Raw genomic sequence first — 20367 nt, 5'->3', positions numbered from 1 at the left:
CCCTTTCATCTGCGTTTGTGTGACATCCAGTGGCTGAATGGGTCAATCACAGGCTCCCATTTCTGGTGAAAAGCATAAAAATTACAACTCCATGTAGAACATGAACGCAGGAAATGTATTGCATAGTAATGCTAACAGAGCAATTGCTTAATTCCGGTTCAAAAACAAACTGATGATTAAAGCAGCTTGTTCAAGGAAACACATTGCAAATTTGTATGTAGCCTTAACTCACTGCAGTCTTTAGTGTTCTTTCCCATTGCTACCGATGTGAACTCATCTCTTCAGTATGCCCACAGGGCACAGAGAAGTGAATAAACTATTTCTCACCCCGCTCGAAAATGTGTAATCTCTGTTTCCCTGCATTTAACTGTTGACTGCACTATGAGTGTCTGGATTCATTAATTTTGTCAGGAGCAGTATCGAGATTAGGAGCCAAATTTTGATTGAAACCCTTGAAATATTTAAAAAACAAAATATATTGATTATCCAAATGATAATGAATTACGCTTCTAAAAAGTTGTTTAATCTTAAAGATCTAGGACTCCAGTCTCATGTTTGAAATAACTGCCTGAAATTAAAGTAATTCATGGCAGCTGTGGAAAGTGTTTTCTTTGCTATCATCATGAAAATGACGTGACAGCAGCACTGCTCTCAACATTTGTTTATCCATTTATTTTCACTTTATCCATGCAGCTAATAAATTAATAGCAGCTTGTTTTTGGTTTTTTTCCCTCACAAATATAAACTCCACAGTTATCACAGAACATTTTTTGCCATTTGTTATTATATTATTTGTTATTTGTTATTATAAGTTCAACTACTAATGCTGAAAAGGAAAATGATGAGAACATAAATATTTCTCTGTTTTTCTAATCTGCTTTAGGAGATCCATAAACTTTTTTCATAAATCTAGCTAAGTCCTTGTGTGCAAGCTTTTTATACAGCAAAAGGAAAATGGAATTTTTTTTTTAAAAATTTAATCTCATAAAATTTAACAGAGAAATTCAGCATTAATATCTAGTGTCTGAAATTCCTTTAAAGTTACGTTTTCAAAATGGCTAAATTTCAGGTTTAATATTTATTTCAAGGATGGAAAAATATTATTTTGGCAGAAAATCTGTTGTTAAGACAAATATAAATTGGACACTCGCACAAAAAAGACTGCAGGCCTGGGTAGTGCATACGAGGCAAATGTTAGCTGCAGACAGGAAAAGAGCAGCTGTGCACCATTCTTGGACACAAAGTCCTCAGGAGTCACGAGGTTAGCACAGGATCCTTTTTTTTTATGCCTGGTTTTGCTGACTACAGAGTCACTTAGTCAACTATAATAATCAGAATAAAAGTCCTCTCCTAAAGTTAGATTAGTTTTATACTACTCTATGGCAAGGAAAAGCAAGTCAAATCTCTCAGAATTGTATCTAGAAGAAAATAAAGATCAGATATATGAAAATGCCCTTGCTGAGATCCAGTCCTTTGAGCTGCTTCTTGGAACCACCCTAAGGTATGCTTCTTTCTAATAATATTATCCTCTTCATGTTGGATGTGCTCCATTCTATAGTTGTTCTTTCAGTCAGTACAATATATTAGAAACTTTGTTTTCTGGATCATGAAGCCTACAGGAGAATTGAGTTTAATTTCAATGTAATTTGCCTTAAATGTAAAAATACAAACCAAGGTCACCTATTCTGCTCTTTCTTTTCACCAGGAAAAAATCTGTTTCTGATGGCTGGCTGCAGATTTGTGAAAATAGAAAGTGATCTTAAAAATGAAAACAAGGGGAAATTTTCTCTTTTGTGTAGCAGTGTTTTTAGTTTAAAGTTAACAGCAACATTTTTAAAGAATTAACTGCTTCTTATTCTTAAATTCTTAAGAAATGCAACTTTTTGTTTCAATCACCAAGGAGACAACTACTTAAGGTTTTACTGTTGATATTTCTAAATACCTAATATTTAATTTTTTTTTTCATTTGTAGCTTATGAAAACTGTCTAATGGTAAAAGTGCAACCAAAAATTCCTCTGTATATTTGTCTTTAAAAACAGCAATACATATAAGATTGCAATTTAATTTGTCTAGGTATATTGTCAGTATTTTTAGAAGAGTTTTAAAAATAGCCTGGTACCATAAGCATCAGGTTGCAGTAACGATCAGGCTAAAAAAAGAAAATTAAATTTACCCTGAAAAATGTGTCAGTCTATAACTTCAGTATTTTGGTGATGGGAAGAAAAAGGAATGTGGGAAATTGTTATTGCATTTGAGTGATTTTTTGAAGGAAATACTACAAGTGGTAGGATTTTTTCTTTTTTTTTTCTTTCATCAGGCACTTCGTAACTACTTGCCAACATTTGCAATAGTCCTTGCTGATTTAGTAGGTGTCATCAATAAATTTATCTGAATCAACACTGAATATGATAAAGCCACAAGCATAGACAAGATGTGCACCTTCTTCAGTGCCATTTATTATCTCATGTACAGGTGTAGTTGCACCAGGGCAAGAGAGATGATGAGCTCAGTAACAGTAACTGGAACGATGCCAAATGCAATTGTAGACCTTGATGCATTCACATTTGTCAAATGCTGTCAGCTCCTTACTGGAAAAAGTAGCTACACATCACCTTAAGTTTTACATATCTGGCCTATTTCTTCACACAAAAACCGCTTGTGTGCAGAAAGATAACTTTGCCCAGAAAGCAGGTGCATCCTGTCTCCTGAGCATGCAAAACCCAAGGATTACTTAATTCCTAGCCACAGAGTGTAAAATTTAAATAGAAAATAGGTTATTGCTCCTTCACTGACACACGAAGCTTTGCGGTACAAAGCACTTGGAAACATTATGTCAGTTTCTAGTGAACACACAGCAAGCCACTGCACGTAAAGGTGCACTTTTTTGTTTTGGCTTGGTTTTGTTCTATTTTTACCCCGACCCCCAAGTTTCTATCACGTAAAGAATGGAAGGAATGAAGTCAGTGACATAAGCTGAACGCAGAAACCCCCGCGGAGTCTCCGCCTCTGGGGTCAGTGCCTCCCTGCCGGGACGGGCACGGCCCGCGTGTGCGGCTCCATCAAAACAAGCAAACAAGCAAGCAACCAAACATAATAATAATAATAATAATAATAATAATAATAATAATAATAATAATAATAATAATAATAATAATAATAATAGTAGTAGTAGTAGTAGTAGAAGACCACACCATGAAATAAACCAGAACTAGGTCAGAACTAGCTCAGTGGAAAAGGCCGTGCCGAACCCTAATAAGCCTTCAAGCCGTCCCTGCAGTGCGGCGCACCGGGGCGCGCAGCCGCTCCGGCCAGGACAAGGGGCCGCATTCTGCGCGTCCCTTTTGTCACAGTGCGCTGAGCGGGCCGCAGCGGCTGCCCCCGGCCAAACACAGCTGCCCGCGGTCTCTGCCGGACACCAGTGCCCGGAGATGCCGTGGGGACAGAGGGGCTTTGCCGGGCTCCCCGGGCGTCCCCGGCCTAGCCCTGAGCCTGGCAAGGGCAGCAGAGCACCGCCGAGCTGGTACGAACCCGAGGGGCGCGGCCCGGCGCGACCTGCGCCCCCTCACCTGGCCCTGGCCCTGGGAGGGACCCGCCGCCCGGGGCCCCGGGAAACCCTCCCCGCCGGCCCCCGCCTGGCTCCGACGCCGCTCCTCCCTCGGCGCCTCCCGCAGCGGCGCGGTCGCCGGGTCCCTCCCATCCAAGATGGCGGAGAGTCTCCCCGAGCATGATCGGATCCTGCAGGAGATCGAGAGCACCGACACGGCCTGCGTGGGACCCACCCTGAGGTGTGGGGCGCGGGGACCGCGGCGCCGCCAGCGGACGGAGCTCCCCTGCCCTGCCCGCCCGCCGGCCCGGGGAGCCGCGGTGCAGCCGGGCCGCGCTCTCTGACAGCTGCTCCCCAGGGACGGCGCGGGGCCGCCCGCAGCGCCGCCGGCGGGAGCGGCCGCGCCGGCCGCGGAGGGAACGCACAGCCCCCGCTGCCGCTTCCTGGGGGCTCGATCACTGCACCCTGTCCCGGGCGCTGCGGGGCGGGGGGAAGGGGCCGGTGCTACGCGGGCAGGGAGCGGGGCTGTCACGCCTTGCCGGGGCGCTGACAGGAAAGGGGGGCCGAGCGGAGACGGCGGCCGTGGCCCGGCTCCGGGCTGGCCGCTCCCTGGCATTGTATACCGGAGAAGCAGCCGGGCATGGGCCGGCTCCGGCGGGACTGGAGTACGGCCTCGGGACGGGGCCGGCGCGGGTGGCCGGGCTTGGGGCGCCCGCCGTAACCCAGTGCCGGCCTTTGCTGCCCGCACTGGGACACGAGTCAGCTCCCTGGGTGTGCCGGTGCCCCCGGGTCTGTGCTGAGAACGGGGCCGAAACCGTATCGTGGGTGGGTGTTGCAGTGCTCCACTGTGCAACCTCTGATGATGCGGTCTGAAACCTACTACCCTGGTCAGTTTCCTTGGAAATGTGACTGTGTTTCTGGTACGGCATGACTTCAATGGTTTAGTTTTATGTCTTTTTCCTCCAGTTCCGCATACTGCCAAACGGCTTAGCCTGGATGTTAAAGAAAAGGTTTTGCATAACCTTTCCTGTTAGAGGTGAACGTGGAAGTGCCTTTCACTTAGAGCGGGGGAGATAAGGGCAGGGCCTTATTGGGTTGTAGAAGAAACGCAGGGGAAAGGGGAGCTTCATCATGGAGCTTTGCTGGTGCTTCCCCGATTAAAGATGTCTGAAAGATGTAAAAAAGCATAGGCACTAGACAGACCGGGGGGAGGGGGGGGAAGGGAGAGAACTGTGAATATGAATGTTATTTCTTTGAGAAGATACAGTGAGCTTGTGTGCAGAAAACTGGAAAAGGCAGTTTGTGTGGCAGCATGCTACAAATCAACGAGCAAGGTGCTGCTGGCTTTTCCTGCAGTGGGAATGGTGCCTGCGGGAGAGTGTGGACAGGGCTGGGAAAGAGTGAGCGGCAACTACATCGGTGAGGAACCCAGTCTTGAGAACTGGCGGAAGAGAATTTTCTGTAGCATGCCAGATGGGTCATTTTGTACATCACAGCAGTTGATTCTGTGTCTACAGTGGATCCTCCAAAGCTGCGTGAGAGGTGGCAGTCTGGGCATTTGTGTGAGGCTGGGGCTAATCAATTCTGAGAGCCCCAGGGAGTGTGCTGGGACCGCCTAGACATCACAGGTGAACTGCTTGCTGGCTCAGTCTGGTCTTGGAGGTCAGCTTGGAGCAAACTGCACTCTGATGTCCCCTCATGTTCCTTAAATACAGCTGCTGTTGGGAATACAGTGTGGAGATGCTGAAGCTGAGCATCACAAGGGGCCTCACCTGTGATAGTCTGTGAGCTTAGGCTGAGGGAAAGTAACTGGGATGCTTTCAGACTTGAGTTGTCCCTGGAGGCAGTTTCACCATGTTTCACTTAACAAGCCCAGGCAGGTTGAAGCTGATGCCTGCAAAAAACACAACAAAATATTAAATATAATTGCAGTTTCACCACCATCTTCAGTATAAGGTTTGTATCAGAGTAACCTGTAGAAAGGACAAACAGAATATTAGACTACGCAGCAGAAGAAGGTATCCACAGATGTGGATGGGGAAGGGACTATATGAACCTTTTATCCATATTAAATATTTAAATTGCGTTGATGTTTTTATAAAGAGTAAAATTTAATTTCTTATTTTTTTTGCATGTTCCTGTGCTATCACTGACTTTCCAGTAAGGGAATTTTGCATTGCTACCTTTCAGTATTTTTAGGGAAAAACTGCATGTTGGTCTGATTTAACCTCTAGAGTTCAATTACAAATAAAAAAATGTGAGGTGAAAGGGTAGTTACACCTGGCTGAGTGTTTTGAAAGAAGTCCAGCGAACACCACAGAAATATGCTTCTACTCCCTAAGAGCAGCAGTGTTTAACATCAAAACTTGAGCTGTCTGCTCAGCTCTGTTACAATTTCTGAGTTGCTGTGTGAAACTGAAAAGTCTGAAATCTCCCATCAAATTACAAGATCTGTTTCAATGAAAGAAGTATAAACGTAAAATGGAGCATTATTTTCTGCATGAGATCTAGGTTTTGCTTGCTAAACAATATAAATCAAAGAAATGAGTTGAGTAATTCTATGTCCAGTTGCATAAGGCTACAACATGAAGTGATCCATTGATTTCCAGTCACAGAAGCTATTGAAGCCAGTTGTCTCACGTAATGACTGAGATTACATTAATTTCATTATGTGAAATGGAATATTTTTTAGTCTCTGGTTTGTAATGCTGGTAATCATGACACGTGAGATAAAGTACCAATATACCTATTTAAATAGCAGAACAAAAGAAGGGACTCGAGGTCAGTGGTTCAGATAAGTGGCATGAGGTAATATTAAATGCTGAATCACATTGTAGGATGTGCAAGATCTGGCTTATCCTTAATTATTAATATCAAGATATTAATGTTTTCCTAGGGCATCCATGCTTCACAAAGGAAGTGTACTTTTTTTCTTGTGGGCCTTATGTAGATTTCATGGAAACACATTTTTGCTCCAGTTTTTCTTTAGTGTTTTGCTTGCTGGTTGGGTATAGCTGTCCCTGCCAGGGTGCTGTTTCCTACCCTGCTACAAAAATGGCAGCACTTGGTCTTATGATATAAAAAATAATAGCATTTATTGATATATAATGGTTTTGTGTATAATTTACAGGTAAGGAACAACATACAGACTGATCCTGCAGGTGATTTTCTACTGCTGAGATCTACCCATAAAGAGGAATTTGAAATGCAGGTCCTTTATTGGAGAAATCAACATACAGATAGTGCAGTTGGGATTATTTACTGTTTAGAAGAGTTAGCTCCTAAAGAGTGCTCTGCATTTCAAGAAACTAAGACATTTTATTGGATTAAATAATTATTTTATTTTTTTTTTTTAGATTTTAACTGGATAGATTTATTGATTTAAATTTGCTGCTATTTTATTTGCATCTCTACATTCAGTAGCACGTGCTGAATCATTATAAATGAGACTTAAGCCAACATGCTCTTCATTAAATAGGCAGACTGTGTATATAGCAAGCTGGGATTAATTTTTTTTTCATCAGACTCTCTGAAGATTTTATCAGCATCTTTTTGGCTTTAATGGATAACAAAATGAGATTAATGACAAAACTTGTTAAAGGCTTATCACTCTCACCTTTTTATATAACATGTTAATATCATATAATTCATGTTGCATATGTACTTTTGAGCTTCTCTCAGAGAGAGCTACCACATTTCTAATCTTTAGAAAGGAAATGGAAGAAGACAAAAAAGAAAGGAAATTCCCATAATCCTGTCAACAACACCAACAGAAAAATCAGAAAGTGAATAACAAAAAACTTAAGGCCCTCACTGAACTCTGTCTTAACACTTCTTGAACAGTCAGTTGGACATGCTCAGGTAGCTAGTAAGACAAATTCTCCTCAGAAGAAAATAATTGACCTTATTTGATGATTAGTTTATGATTGGTTCAGAAAAGGTCAAAGTGGAACTCGATGGAGTAGAAGTTGTTCTGTCAGTGCCCTGTGTACTATAGATATGAGAATATTTGTGTCTTTAGTAATGTGTAGTATTTCAAAACTTTTTTTTTTTTTAAATAAATGAATTGACTCTTAAATTCTAGCTTGGCAATATATTTCATAAGCATATGGTAGACTTTCTCTAAACACTTCATCTTGCGAGCTTTGCGTCACTAAATCTGCAGTGTTCTGTGATTCCCATACACAGCCTGTCAGGAGAGTACCTCCATGCCCACAATCTGTTGAACTAAAATACAAAAGTAAAATTAAATATAAAAACTGTGGGGGATTTGATAATGGAAATTTTGTTGCTAAGGTGGATTTGATAAGGAGGTGCTTTGTCTATTGAGGTATCTCTAAGTGGAATGTGCTCTGTAGCTTTAACCCACAGTCACAGCTTGGAAAGTGCTCCTCTGAAGTCAGTGTAAAAAATGCTTTTAATCAAATTCCCTCTTCCTGAAATCTGTCATCACCAAGCTGTTACCTGGTAGATGTTAGAGCATCTTCTAGGTTGCTCTAAGTTGTACTGGTCATGAAACTTCTTTACAAAGTTGTTAGAGAGCCTCCTGTGAAGACATTTTGCTGTCCTGTTGTCTCTGGCTGCAGCAGTCACACCCAGAAGCACCATTCAGTTGATGCATTTCTGTCTGATGCTGCAGTATGCTGCAGTCACCTTCCACTGATCTAGGACTGCATTGCACTGGTAAAAGCAGCACTGAGCTGAGACTGCAAAGCAGAATCATTTCTGTATAGTGCTGCATTTTTGTCATTTAGGTTAAACAGAGTTTGGAGGTCGGACGTCATAAATGAGTTTGGTTGAAGTGTTAGAACCAATTGATAGCTGTTCATTCTGAACTTCTGTCCTTGTGTTGCAGAAAAGCTAAAGGTAAAAGCTACACTTTAGTAAGGCAACATTAGAAAATAAGACTATTTTGTCTTGTACTGAGCACGGTCTGTAAGAAAATTCAGAGTTAGAGTCTAATTCTGCTGCTTTTACTGTGTTGTGGTACACTTGGCAACTGCAGGTGCTTTGCCCAGGCTGGGGTCTGCATTATGTATTTTGGAGATATTCTTGTATTCATTGAGAGGGCCTGTCCAAAGCAAAATGACCAAAGTGCCTAAATGTTATGTAACTTCAGTTTTACTGAAAGTGTACATTACAGTTACCAGCAGGCATGATTTAGGTATGTGATTCTGTGTCTTCAGCACAACCGTTCATAAGTGGTAACATAGGCAGTATGAATGAAATCTCAAAATTTTACAGCACTAACACAGTTGCAGGCAGGGAAATACTTTTTCTGCCTATGGTCTGTTGGGATTTGTGATGTGGTTATCCAATAACAAGATGTGGTTGCCTTCATTTTTCTCCTGTGGTCTTACTTGTCTGGTAGGATTGTCTAAAGTAATTTTTCTGTGTTTTCATTTATTTTGGTTTTGGAGCATGAGCCAGCAATTATCATTTTTGTCTATAGCTTAGTCGTGTTTTAAATACAGAGCAGATGTAAGAGTACTCTGAGATCATCAGCCAGTGCTTTAGATCAGAATTTTAATGGCTTGATCATCTATTTTGATTTCAGATAATATGATAATCTGTTACAGAACTGTAAGCTATTGGTTTGAAAATCAGTAGACCCTATTTTTATTAGTACTTTGTCTTCAAGCCCTTCTCAATTTTCAAGTTAATGTGTTTCATTCCTGGTTCTGTTTCAAACAGAAGTTACAAAGTAGTCCCTAAGAACTGGAAATTCCTTGTGTGATTGCTGTGGTCTCTTTTGGATCAGTTCTGTACTTTCATGTGTATTATTGTGGTTTAGCCTCAGCCAGCAGCCAAGCTCACTTAGGTGCTCATTCATTCTCCTACCTTCATTCTCCAGCAGCATGGGGGAGAGAATCAGAAGGATAGAGGCTGGAAAACTTGTGGGTTGGGATCAAAACAGTTTAATAAGGGAAGCAAAAGTGCACACACAAGCAAAGCAAGGAATGAATTCACTGCATCCCATGCACAGACAGGTGTTCAGCCATGTCCAGGACAGCAGGACCCCATCACAAGTAGTAGTTAATTTGGAAGACAGAATCACAGAATGAACTAGATTGAAAAGGACCTTTGAGATCATTGAGTCCAACCTATGACCTAACACCTCATCAACTAAACCATGGCACTGGGGTGCCACATCCAGTCTTTTGTTTAAGCACCTCCAGGGACAGTGACTCCACCACCTCCCTGGACAGACGATTCTAGTGCCCAGTCACTCTTTCAGTGAAGAATTTTTTCCTGATCTCTAACCTAAACTTCCCCTGGCACAGCCTAAGACTGTGTCCTCTCCTTCTGTCAGTTGTTGCCTGAGGGAGAGGAGACCAACCCCCACCTGGCTACAACCTCCTTTCAGGGAGTTGTAGAGAGTGATAAGGTCACCTTTGAGCCTCCTTTTCTCCAGGCTAAACAACCCCAGTCCCCTCAGTCATTCCAAGCCCCTCACCAGCCTTGTTACCCTCCTCTGGATGTGCTGAAGTGTCTCAATGTCCTTCCTTCTTAAACTGAGGGGCCCAGAACTGGACACAGCACTCCAGATGCATGCTCATCCTCACCAGTGCTGAGTACAGGGGAAGAATGACCTCCCAGGTCCTGCTGGCCACACTATTCCTGATCCAGGCCAGGATGCCTTTGGCCTTCTTGGCCCCCATGCCACACTGCTGGCTCATGTCCAGCCAGCTGTCACCAGTACCCCCAGGTCCCTTTCTGCCTGGGCACTGTCCAGCCACGCTGTCCCCAGCCTGTAGCGCTGCAGGGGGTTGTTGTGGATAAATGCCATCACTCCAAATGTCTCTTCACTTCCTCCTTGTTCCCCCACTTTATGTGCTGAGCACAATGCCATCGGGTCTGGAATATCCCCTTGGTCACTTGGGGTCACCTGTCCTGGCTGTGTCTCCCCCCAGCCTCCTCACCAGCGTGGCAGCACAAAAAGGCCTTGGCTCTGTGTGAATCCTGCTCAGCAATGACAACATCTCTGTATTATCAGCCCTGTGTGCAGCGCAAATCCAAAACACAGCCCCATACCAGCCACTGTGAAGAAAATTAACTCCACCTCAGCCCAAATCAGCACATATATCTTATCTTTATTGTAATAGCTAACTTCTGTTTTCTTGGGTTGTTTTGGAGTAAGGAGAGTGGCCTGCTCACTGTGAACCAGTGTATCCTAAAATACTAGAGGATTGCTTGTAGTGTCAGTTGCAGATTTTGTTACTTGGTGCAGGATTTGATGATATTCCAAGTATTTAAGTTGAAAGACAACAGTCAGATAAAGCAACTGTCTATGTGATGTATATAGCTGTGAAGGGGCAATTTTTTTTTTATTGCTAGTCCATTATATAGAGTCAAAAGGGCACAGACTGATTAATTTGGCATTCAGCAGCAGAACTGCCATTCTGATTTTTCTTTAGCCTGGTCAGATTTGCCATTGGTAGCAAAAGTATTTTAGAAGAAATCACTAGAATTGCTGCAAGTTCCAACATATTATTTCTGAAGTTTTTTTAAAGCCTGAAACTGTTTGCAGGTAATCATATCTGTACTGCATGTTTTTGTTTGTTTTTTTTTTAATGAAAAAATCTTAAGGTTCAATGCTGATTAAGTTTGTCATGAAGTATGTGTCTGCAAATCAGGTTATCTTGATCTTTTAACTGTTCACGCATCAGCTTCTGACTCAGTTCTTGCAGTGATTTCCAAATGGGCAACTGCCAAGTGAAGCTTTAACCTAGCTAGTAACCTGTGTGAATTGTTCTGAAATAGCTCTCTCCAATTTCACAGGCATTACCAAAGAGCTTGAAATTGTCTCAGTGTTTAGGAAACAAGTTTCAAAATACATTAAAGCTTTTAAAATAGGGGAATCATCATCATCAGAATAGTGTACTTACTAAATGTTTCATGCAGTTTGTGTCATTTAAATAAAGCCTTCTCTTCATATGAACAGCTTATGGTCGTGTACTCTTATATCAGTTAAACTCAGAGAAGCCAGTTCTTATTCCTGTCATCTCTTCATTGACTTGTTCCTCAAGATTATTTTATTCAGTGCCTGGCGACCCAGATTTTGGACCTGCTATGTGCATAGGAGTGAATAATTTTATGTCCTTCACAAATGCCAGTCACATGGGTGCTTACTTCCTTGCGGATTTTTTGGAAAGCCAGCTGTGTAGCCTGTGCCCCAGCTTGCTTTGTGTGTGACTGAGCCATTGCTCTGAGTCTTTGCAATTTCTTCAATACAGATACCTACCTGAGGAGCCTTAGCATAAATTAAATATAAGTCTGGTTTTGACTGGTTAGAGCTGGTGTATTTGCAAGTTTTGGCATGTTGCATTTTATGTATTATACTACTAAAATGAGCTCATTCAAATTGAAGAGGATTTATATGTCTTTAAGATAATGCCAGAAAAGGATTTGCAAATAGGAAGCTATTTTTATGGGTTGTAGCAAACTATTAAGTGCTAACTCATTCAAAAATACAGACCTAGCTTTTCATCAGCATCAAGTAATCACATGAGATTTTATCTTGCTGAAGGGCTTGCTGTGGCTAGTTGTAAAATCTAGCTGTGGCTAGTCTTTCTGGCTATTTTCCAGTGATGGTTGAAATGCCCAAACCTAATCCCTGTCACCACAGAGCTTGGTATAACAATAACAGTTCAATTTGAGGTTCAGCTTGATGAATGCATCTCTTTCTCATCTTGTACATGTCTACTACGGAACTGTCTGTACTGACAAACTGGGTCCTGTGCAGGAAGGAGTTAATGATCTCTCCTGGAGCCTGGCTGAAGCTCTTCCCTACCTCAACCTTTGCCAGTAATAGCAAACTAGTAGAGAACTTAATCACTGAAGGAGGTATTAAGAAGGAAGGAAACAGATTTTAGAGTGCATCAGCCTTGATGGAAAGATGTGGGATTGGACAGAGAAGACCTAAAATACACTGAGGATTTTTTTTTTTATGTAGCATGAGAAAAATGTTCAGTTCTAATACTGTGAGTGGGATTTTCACTGTGTCTCAGGGAAAGTAATTTGCCTGTAAAATTGCAGTAAGTGTAACTTGCAATTCTCCTGTGAATCAGAGTAATACAAAATTAATAAAGCATATACTGTCATATGTACCTGGGGGATACTTTTGAGACATTTCAGCTTCAAAAGGAAATGTTGAAACTATCAAGTTTTGAGACTTTCACAGTTCACACACTTCCTTAGACACAGAGTGACTTTGAAGGATTTTTTTACCCCATTTTGTTCATGGAAGCAATGTTTTCTTACAAGTTTTGTTTTCAACATAAAAGTAACATAATAGATAGTGTTTTTACTGTATATTTGTTCTGGTGTGTTTCATAAACTTAGGAAGCTGCAAAGAAATGAACAGATTTTCTTTGTTTATCAGGCAGGTAGAGAACTGGAGTTAGTCAGTCGCATCAACACTCTTAATGGCTTCCTAACTGAGACAAACACTGAGTTTCAGTTCAGCTTCTGAATTGAAAACAGGCTTTTTTTAGAAGTCATGTTTTATTTTCTTAAGTGATCCCAGGAGATATGCAAATAATATACAACACAGGCTGTTGTTTTACATGAATTAAATACATGATGGTTTTTTATGTATAGGCTATGTGAGCTCATAAAGTTAACAGAAATGAACAATATAAAATCATTGTAAAATATATGCTTTGATTATATGTTTGCAGAGGAGTGTGATGCAGTGAAGAATTGTCTGGTTTAATCTGTATTGAGTAGAATACATTCCTAATCTAATTGGTTTTGAAACTTTAATTACTATGGATTTTACTTTATCTGGAACTTCTTATATTTCTGAAATAATGTATTTACATATGTGTAGTTTTGATATTCAAAGTCTATTGAAATAAGTGACTTACACATTTCTGACATTAAATGTTCTGTTCTGTTTCATATGTCTTGTGAAGAGACATACGAGATTGTTGAATTATGAAATTTGTTTTCTTCCAAAACAATTGTGTGTATTTATCTTGAAGATTATGTCTCAAGTGCTCTAGATAAAGTTGACAGATTAGCTAGAGGTTGTAATAGATGCCTAATTATTTCTGGTGTAATAGTAATCTCATCAAATATTTTAGAAGAACTTAGAAGCTCACAATTCAGTTTACAGATAAATCCGTTGCTCCTAAAATATAGCAGTTTATGTAACAAACAGTCTCTGGAAATATTAAGGAAGATAAAAACATTGCTATATAGACTTCTGTTTCCTACTTTATATTCTATGGAATAACATAGGTTCCAACTACATCCACTTGTATCCATTTAGGAATATGAAACAGATGGCCAAACTTGGCACTTCATTCCGTGGCGATAGCCAGTACCAAAGCGAGCAAAGCTGCCGTTTCCTTTGCTGCCTTTTTATCTACTATTACAACATAAAATTAGGAAAAAAAGTGGTAGCACCGCACTTGTTTTTCAGTTTCTTGCTTCATACATCAGTGAGTCGCACAAAGGCTTAGCAGGAAGAGGCATCTCCTTGGTCAGCAGTGTAAAAACAGGAAGGAGGAAGTCTATTGCAAATCTGGGTGTACTGATTATCAGTTCATGTTTCGCTGCAGAGGATGTCCATTAACAGCCATCAGAGTGATCCACAGCTTATCCAGCATGAACAATGACTGCTCTAGTGCCGCTACTACAGAATAAGGACCCTGCTTATAGGAAGTAATGTTAACTAACAAACTGTACTCAGCCCTTTCCTGCTCATAGAAACAGGATACTATTAGTGAGAACAATTCACAGAAATTGCACATCCAGGAAAACCAGGCAAGCAAAGCATAACAGCTAAACTAAGATTAATAAAATCTTTTCTCTGAATAGGCAGTAGCTGTATTCTTTGTTGTTCTGGCATATAAATGTGAGCTTTTAAATAGAGTGGTGAGAAGCAATTATAAGTAAGAATGGCAGAACTGGAACATAGGTAGCATCTGGCATTGAAAGGCTGCTTAGGTTTTAAGAAATGTGCTTATTACCATAACTGCAACTGAATTACAGGAAACACCTGGGTATTATTTTATAAAGCTTTTTAGGGTGTATGCAGCCACCTATATGAAATTACTCCATGGAAAAATCCCTACAAAGTTTGCAGCTTGTGTAAACAGAAAATACCTTTGTATATTGTAGGACAAAGGAAGTTTCTGCAGTGTTTCCTGTGAAATTGCAGCTCAAATGGAGTGTGTGATACAGTATCATGGTTAGGGATGCCATGGTTATAGTCACAGTGTGACAGGGCTGCTTTAAGGGCAGAATCTTAATTTGTAATTTTAGTGTTTTATGCTTGCACTGATCCCACTAAACTCCATGCAAATTTGAATTGTAAATATTAATTTATTTTAAAATTTTATTTAATATAGCTCTGTGTTGCTGTTTCATTTTGGGATTTTTTTTTTGAGGAAAGGAGAAATAAAGGAGAGCATCTGGGGGGGTCACTTCTTGCAATGTGTGTATAGGAACTAGTTGAGAGCATCTCTAGCATCAGGACAAAATTGGCATTGGTAGCAAGATATGAATTCTGAAAACATTATTATCCATAAGCACAGTTTCTTAATTTGAGAGTTGGTTTATTTGTGTGTGTGTTTTAAGTATTACTTCGAAAAATTGAATAAAAAGTGCATGTTTGGTTTTTGGGGTTTTTTTATGCCTTCATTTAATTGATCAAAGTAATCAGTAATTTTGTTTTTCCCCTGTGGTGCTTAATTTGAAGCTCTACAAATGAATCTTTTTCTCTTGCTTCCGTTGAAGGTCAGAAGTTGCATGGTCAGACTTACATTCCATGTTAAACTCATACAGCTGTTGTACAGATACGTGTAATTCCTGTCATTGTCACAGCATTCATGGAGCTGTAACTGATTGGCACTTACTGAGTGGTTATCAGTATCCTGAAAGGAATGTGTACACACAGTTTTTCATTGCTTCATATGTCTTGTGTAATCAGGAAATGAAAGACTTTGTGCCAATATAGGCAGGGGTGGGGAAACCTGCAATTCATCCTAGAAATGGGACAGAACAGGATGGATTGAGGGAGGTGTGAAAATAGGGGAAGGTGGCAAGTCATTAATAAGGAGTTTTGTTGTCCTGTAAAAAGATTGCTGCTTTTTTCTCTATTTTCTGACATGTGTTTTGGCTATTTTAAAATACATGATCTCTTTTAAAAAAGTCTCTGCTGCTGCTAGAACCTATTAGTATAAATGATTACTAGAAGGAGAATTGTTCTCTCAAAAAGTTTACAATAATGCTTTATAAGTTCAGATTTATCTTTTTTGAATATGGATTGCAATTAAAAGTTGAATCATTGTCCATTTAAAAGACCACACAAAACAATCTCTAAACCTTCAAGAAATAATAATTTTTTTAAAAACGCCAAAGGGATTTTTTTAAGTATTTTTTTTTTTTTTTAATCTAATAGACTGTCCTAGTAATGACTTTTAAGTGAGAGAGTTATCACCAACCAGGAATTCATATTATCTTCTGAATTACTATTTTCTTATGAAAGTATGGAGGTTTTATTTTTAATAAAATAAACTCTTCAAGTTCATTTCTTTGGCCTGAAGCCTGAGTTCCTGAGCAGTTGTTCTCTCCTTTGAAAAGTTACAGCTATTGCTATAGATATGAGAGAAAATTACTTTAGTTCCCATTCTGAATATTCTTGAAATCTATTTTTCCATGCTAAAACAAGAAGTTTATAGTAGAAGTTTTACTTAGGTCTGATTATTGTAATTTTCTAGTCTAGAGGCCATAGATGTGAAGATAGACTGGACATGAGGAGGGGAAAAAGCAAATTTAGGGTATTTGCTGAACTTCCAAAAAATTATTTTGGGCTCCTTTCCTTTTACACTTAATAGTCTATATGCACTTCCATTTTCTGCCCTTCCACTAGTCCAGTCAATGTATTAAATTAATTTCTGGGCTTATACAATTTTTCTTTTTCGCTTCTAACTTTTTTGATTTTTCTCCTCATTGATGAAATTCTCATCCTACCTACCTCATTACTCCCACCTACACTCAGGCATTTAAGGACATATATCCTGATTGCATGCACAGAAGTATTTGTATGAAATGATAGCAGAAATATATTTTTGAAGTGAGACTCTAACTTTTTGTGAAGACTTTTATAATGCTCACTTAGAGTGATAATGTCTGTGTATGGAGTTGTCATTATGGAATAGACCAGATGATTTCAGGAAAATTTATTCTGAATATTAATTTTTTGAAGGGTTGTGTGGAATTTTTGTCATGTTAAGTTGTATGATTTTTGACTGAATTTTAGTTCTCTGGAGATAAGCTTTTTTGCTTACTAAACTGTTGGTATTTTTGTACATAGAATGGTGCCCTCTGGTGCTTCAGTATATTTTTTCATGTAAATACAAAAAGTCATCAATAAGGCCTATTAAATACACATTTTTCATATTGTGTTTCAGTTTTGAAAGTAAAAGTTTGAGGGAATTTTTTTTATGGCATAAAGTAAACTTATTCTATTGTCTTCAATTGGAAAATGGTTGCATGTCTGAAAATCCTTCTTCATTATTTCTTGAGACCTGAATTCAAATCTGTTTATGCTTGTCATTCTTCCTTCAGCCTACCTGGTAAGAAAGATAAAGGTAAAAATATCCCTAAAGCAATGAAATGTATCCAATGAACTCAGACATTTTTCTCTTTTAGATCAGTCTCTGTTTGCTCCTAGTTAATTTTTTCTCCTTTTTCAGGTACTTTCTACACTATCTTCTTTTTACTTAGACTGGCATTAATATGACTCATCCAGTTGTTGGAATGAGTCAAAAAAAAAAAAGGCTCAGTTTATATATAGGGAATATAGACAGATAACCTGCTACACATTACCAGGAAAAGTTGTTCAGCTTTGCTTATGCTCATTGTGGGTTCCCTGTTTGCCCTGTCAATTAGGAAAGAAACCAGTACCTGTCCTATCACTGATTTGCTGTACTGGTGGCTAAGTAATCACTCAAGTTAAAGTTCTCTCACTACAGATTGAATATTAGGGTGGTTACATTGTGTTGGTTTGTGTTTTTTGGGTGCCAAAATCAAATACAATCATCTGTCTCCAATATTAGTCATTTTCTCCTTTTTTTTATCCAGTCTGAAGACTCACTGCAAGAAAAAAAACTTTCTTGTCAAAGTTTCATGGTATGAATCAACCACTAGTTGTCTATAGGTTCCTATAGTTGTGCAGGTCAGAGGTTGAAAGCAGTTTTAATAACAACTGATCATGTCTGTCAGTTTGACACAGTTCAAATTTGTGTTGTATTTCAGACTATCAGGATCCGCCAGAAAGAGGATCCTAAGGGCTCTTCATTCACAGGTGTATAAATGTGAAGAAAAACTGAAAGAACTGTGTATTACACAAATAGAAGTTCCTTTGGTATCCTAGGCACGTTTGCCTCTTTTTGTGACCCTTCCTACTGCTGGATGTGAAGCAATTTACAGTGAGAGATTTTTAGGGTAGACATAATTGCATGTAATTGTTGTCTCCTGAAGAAATGGAGCTAGAAGGGTTACTGCTTCCTCACTTGCTTTCCAACAGAACTCTCTGTGTGTTGTTAATTCAGTTAATTTTGTCTTATAATTTTAAAGAATTACTTCTGGGATACTTCTGGGATTTCATGTCTCTTCAAGATACTGCAGTATTGATGATTTGTCTGCCTGATAATTTAGCTGTCAAAAGTGGAGGATTGTTATCAGCATCTCTTGAAGTGTCATTATCTGTTGAAATGTACACTTTCAGATCATTATTAAGAGGTAGCAATTACTTTATTTAGATAGGTGTAGGTAATCTTTGAAATAAGTGTACCTAAGGAAAATGAGCTTCAGTATCAGAAATAAACTGTGATGTGTGATGTTCCCTAACAGGTAGATCCAGATGTGTATTGTCTCAGTTGTCTTTTCAGATTTGAGAAAAAGCCCAATTTCTGGCCAAAGATGCCCTGGCTCTCCAGTGTACACTTACATTTTCTAAAAAGCTGGTGTTTTAGGCCAGATGTTTTTCTGAAGCTCCTGAAACTGTATGTGTAAAGTGTCTTCACAGGACAGTGTCCTGAGGGAGTCAATAAACCTGTTTATTCATCTTCTCACCTAGATGAGAAATTCGTGATATAAAGTGTGAATTTCTTTTAAATATTCTGTTTATTTCTGTAAAGGCAAGCAGTTCTGTCTCAGGGTTTTTTTCACTCGTGCGCTGGGGAGTGTTGATTTGTTGTTCCCACAAGATGGAGCTGTTTACATATTAACATGGAATTTATACTACTAATGCATCTTAGGGAGATCTGTCAAAATACTGGTTTAAATCGCAAGTCATGATTTTATTAATATCCTTGCAGAAAAGGGTACAATGTGCAACACATAATAGTAATTATTATTTTAAGAAGGTAGGGTAATCTTGTGATCAAGGTATTGGGAGGTACACAGTATTGCTTTCTTCCCCCTTATTTTGAACATTTTCCCCCTGTATTATTTTCAATTAAACATTGTGATAACAACACTGAGATTAAAAACCCATACTTTATTATAATTAAATTTAAGCATAATTAATAATAATATTGAGAAAAACATAATCAATACAGCTTTTTATAACAGTGAAAACTGTATTGCCTACACTACATTGCATGTACTTCGAGAACTTCTGGCTGTGTTTTCTGGAATTTTTTGATAACATTTTAAAGATAAATCATCTGATTGCTGAGAATTTCCTTTCATCAGTTTTTTAAGAGCATGTCTGAAAGTGTTGGCACAGATATGAAATGGATAAAAAGTTATCAAGGACAGCTGTTAGATACCCCCAAATCATCTGTCAATAACTAAGTCAAAAAACACAGTGCATTGCTACTATCAAAGGAAGTTTGGTGGTACAAACTCAAGTATGGAGTTCCTCTTGTACCATCTTTTGCAGTCTCATTCTTGTTTTCGTTATATTTTCTTTACTGAGTTTTACTGCTTACATGACACAATTGACAGTTTTTGTGCATGGTGATAGATACAAGTCCTCTATCTTCTCTGTCTTTGTGATAATGATGCTCCTTTCTCACCTCACTTCTATTTGAGGACACTGGAAGGAGACCTAAACTTGGAGGCTTCTTCCACCCTTAAACAAAAAGGCTAAAGAAAGCAATAATAAATTGAACTTTTTTTTCTGTATGTGTGGGTCTTTTGGTTTTTTTGTGGTTTTTTTTGTGTTTTTTTTCTTTTTTTTTTCTTGTGTTTTTTTGTTGTTGTTTTTGCTTGTTTGTTTGTTTGTTTGTTTTCTTTAGCATGCAGTGCAGTATAGGTGATGAGGAGGCTTATGCTTGCCAGATATCTGTGAAGGCAGATTTTTGATGCATCTGGTCCTCTTAATCTTTTTTTCTTTTCCAAGAACTCTGAGGACAGTTGGATGTCCACCCTATGGCTTCCAGCATCTCTGACTTTTTCTTTAATGGAGCAGCACTCATGTAACTATACTGTGTATTTTGGAGTGCTACCACATCAGTCATTGAAACTTTTTCCTCATCCCTTCTCCATTTCTGTACAGGTGACAGTGCAGTGGTCCACATGCTTGCTCCTGTGTCTTATGCAGAACATCAGGCTGCCTAATGAGGCCTCACTCAATGCCCGCTGTCTCTTGCACCTTTCTTTCCTCGCAGCCCAGGATGCTGCTTCTCCCTCCGGCCAGCACTGGCTTCTGCATGTGGGCATTTCCCTCTGGTGATGCAGGCAGGACACTTATGACCGTCCACCACAGTCTTTTAAAGCTCAGTCATCCTTGAGGGAGCTCTTTCAGGCAGTCTGACAGGAGCCTCAGGATGAGAGACTTATGGCACACATTTGC

General features: G+C 39.5%; 1 protein-coding gene across 7 annotated transcripts in view; it reads left to right on the top strand.

The window, feature by feature from the left end:
• The first annotated feature begins 893 nt into the window (after nt 1–893).
• The window catches only part of EXOC6 (exocyst complex component 6), an 89760-nt gene continuing 70286 nt past the window's right edge, over nt 894–20367 (top strand). For 2 of the 7 annotated variants that reach the window (XM_015632739.3, XM_015632738.2), the window contains exon 1: nt 3670–3786. In XM_015632739.3, coding sequence (XP_015488225.1) covers nt 3704–3786 — 83 coding nt within the window. In that variant the 5' untranslated portion in view covers nt 3670–3703. Of the gene's footprint in view, nt 1502–3669; nt 3787–20367 lie in introns of those variants that run through there. The other 5 variants (XR_001522505.3, XM_033515790.1, XM_015632741.3 and 2 more) reach the window with 5 other exon arrangements.

The sequence above is a fragment of the Parus major genome, chromosome 6 (assembly GCF_001522545.3).
Source record: "Parus major isolate Abel chromosome 6, Parus_major1.1, whole genome shotgun sequence".
NCBI classification, from domain to species: Eukaryota; Metazoa; Chordata; class Aves; order Passeriformes; family Paridae; genus Parus; species Parus major.
Note: the sequence above shows the minus strand (reverse complement) of the source record. Positions and strands in the feature narration are given on the sequence as shown.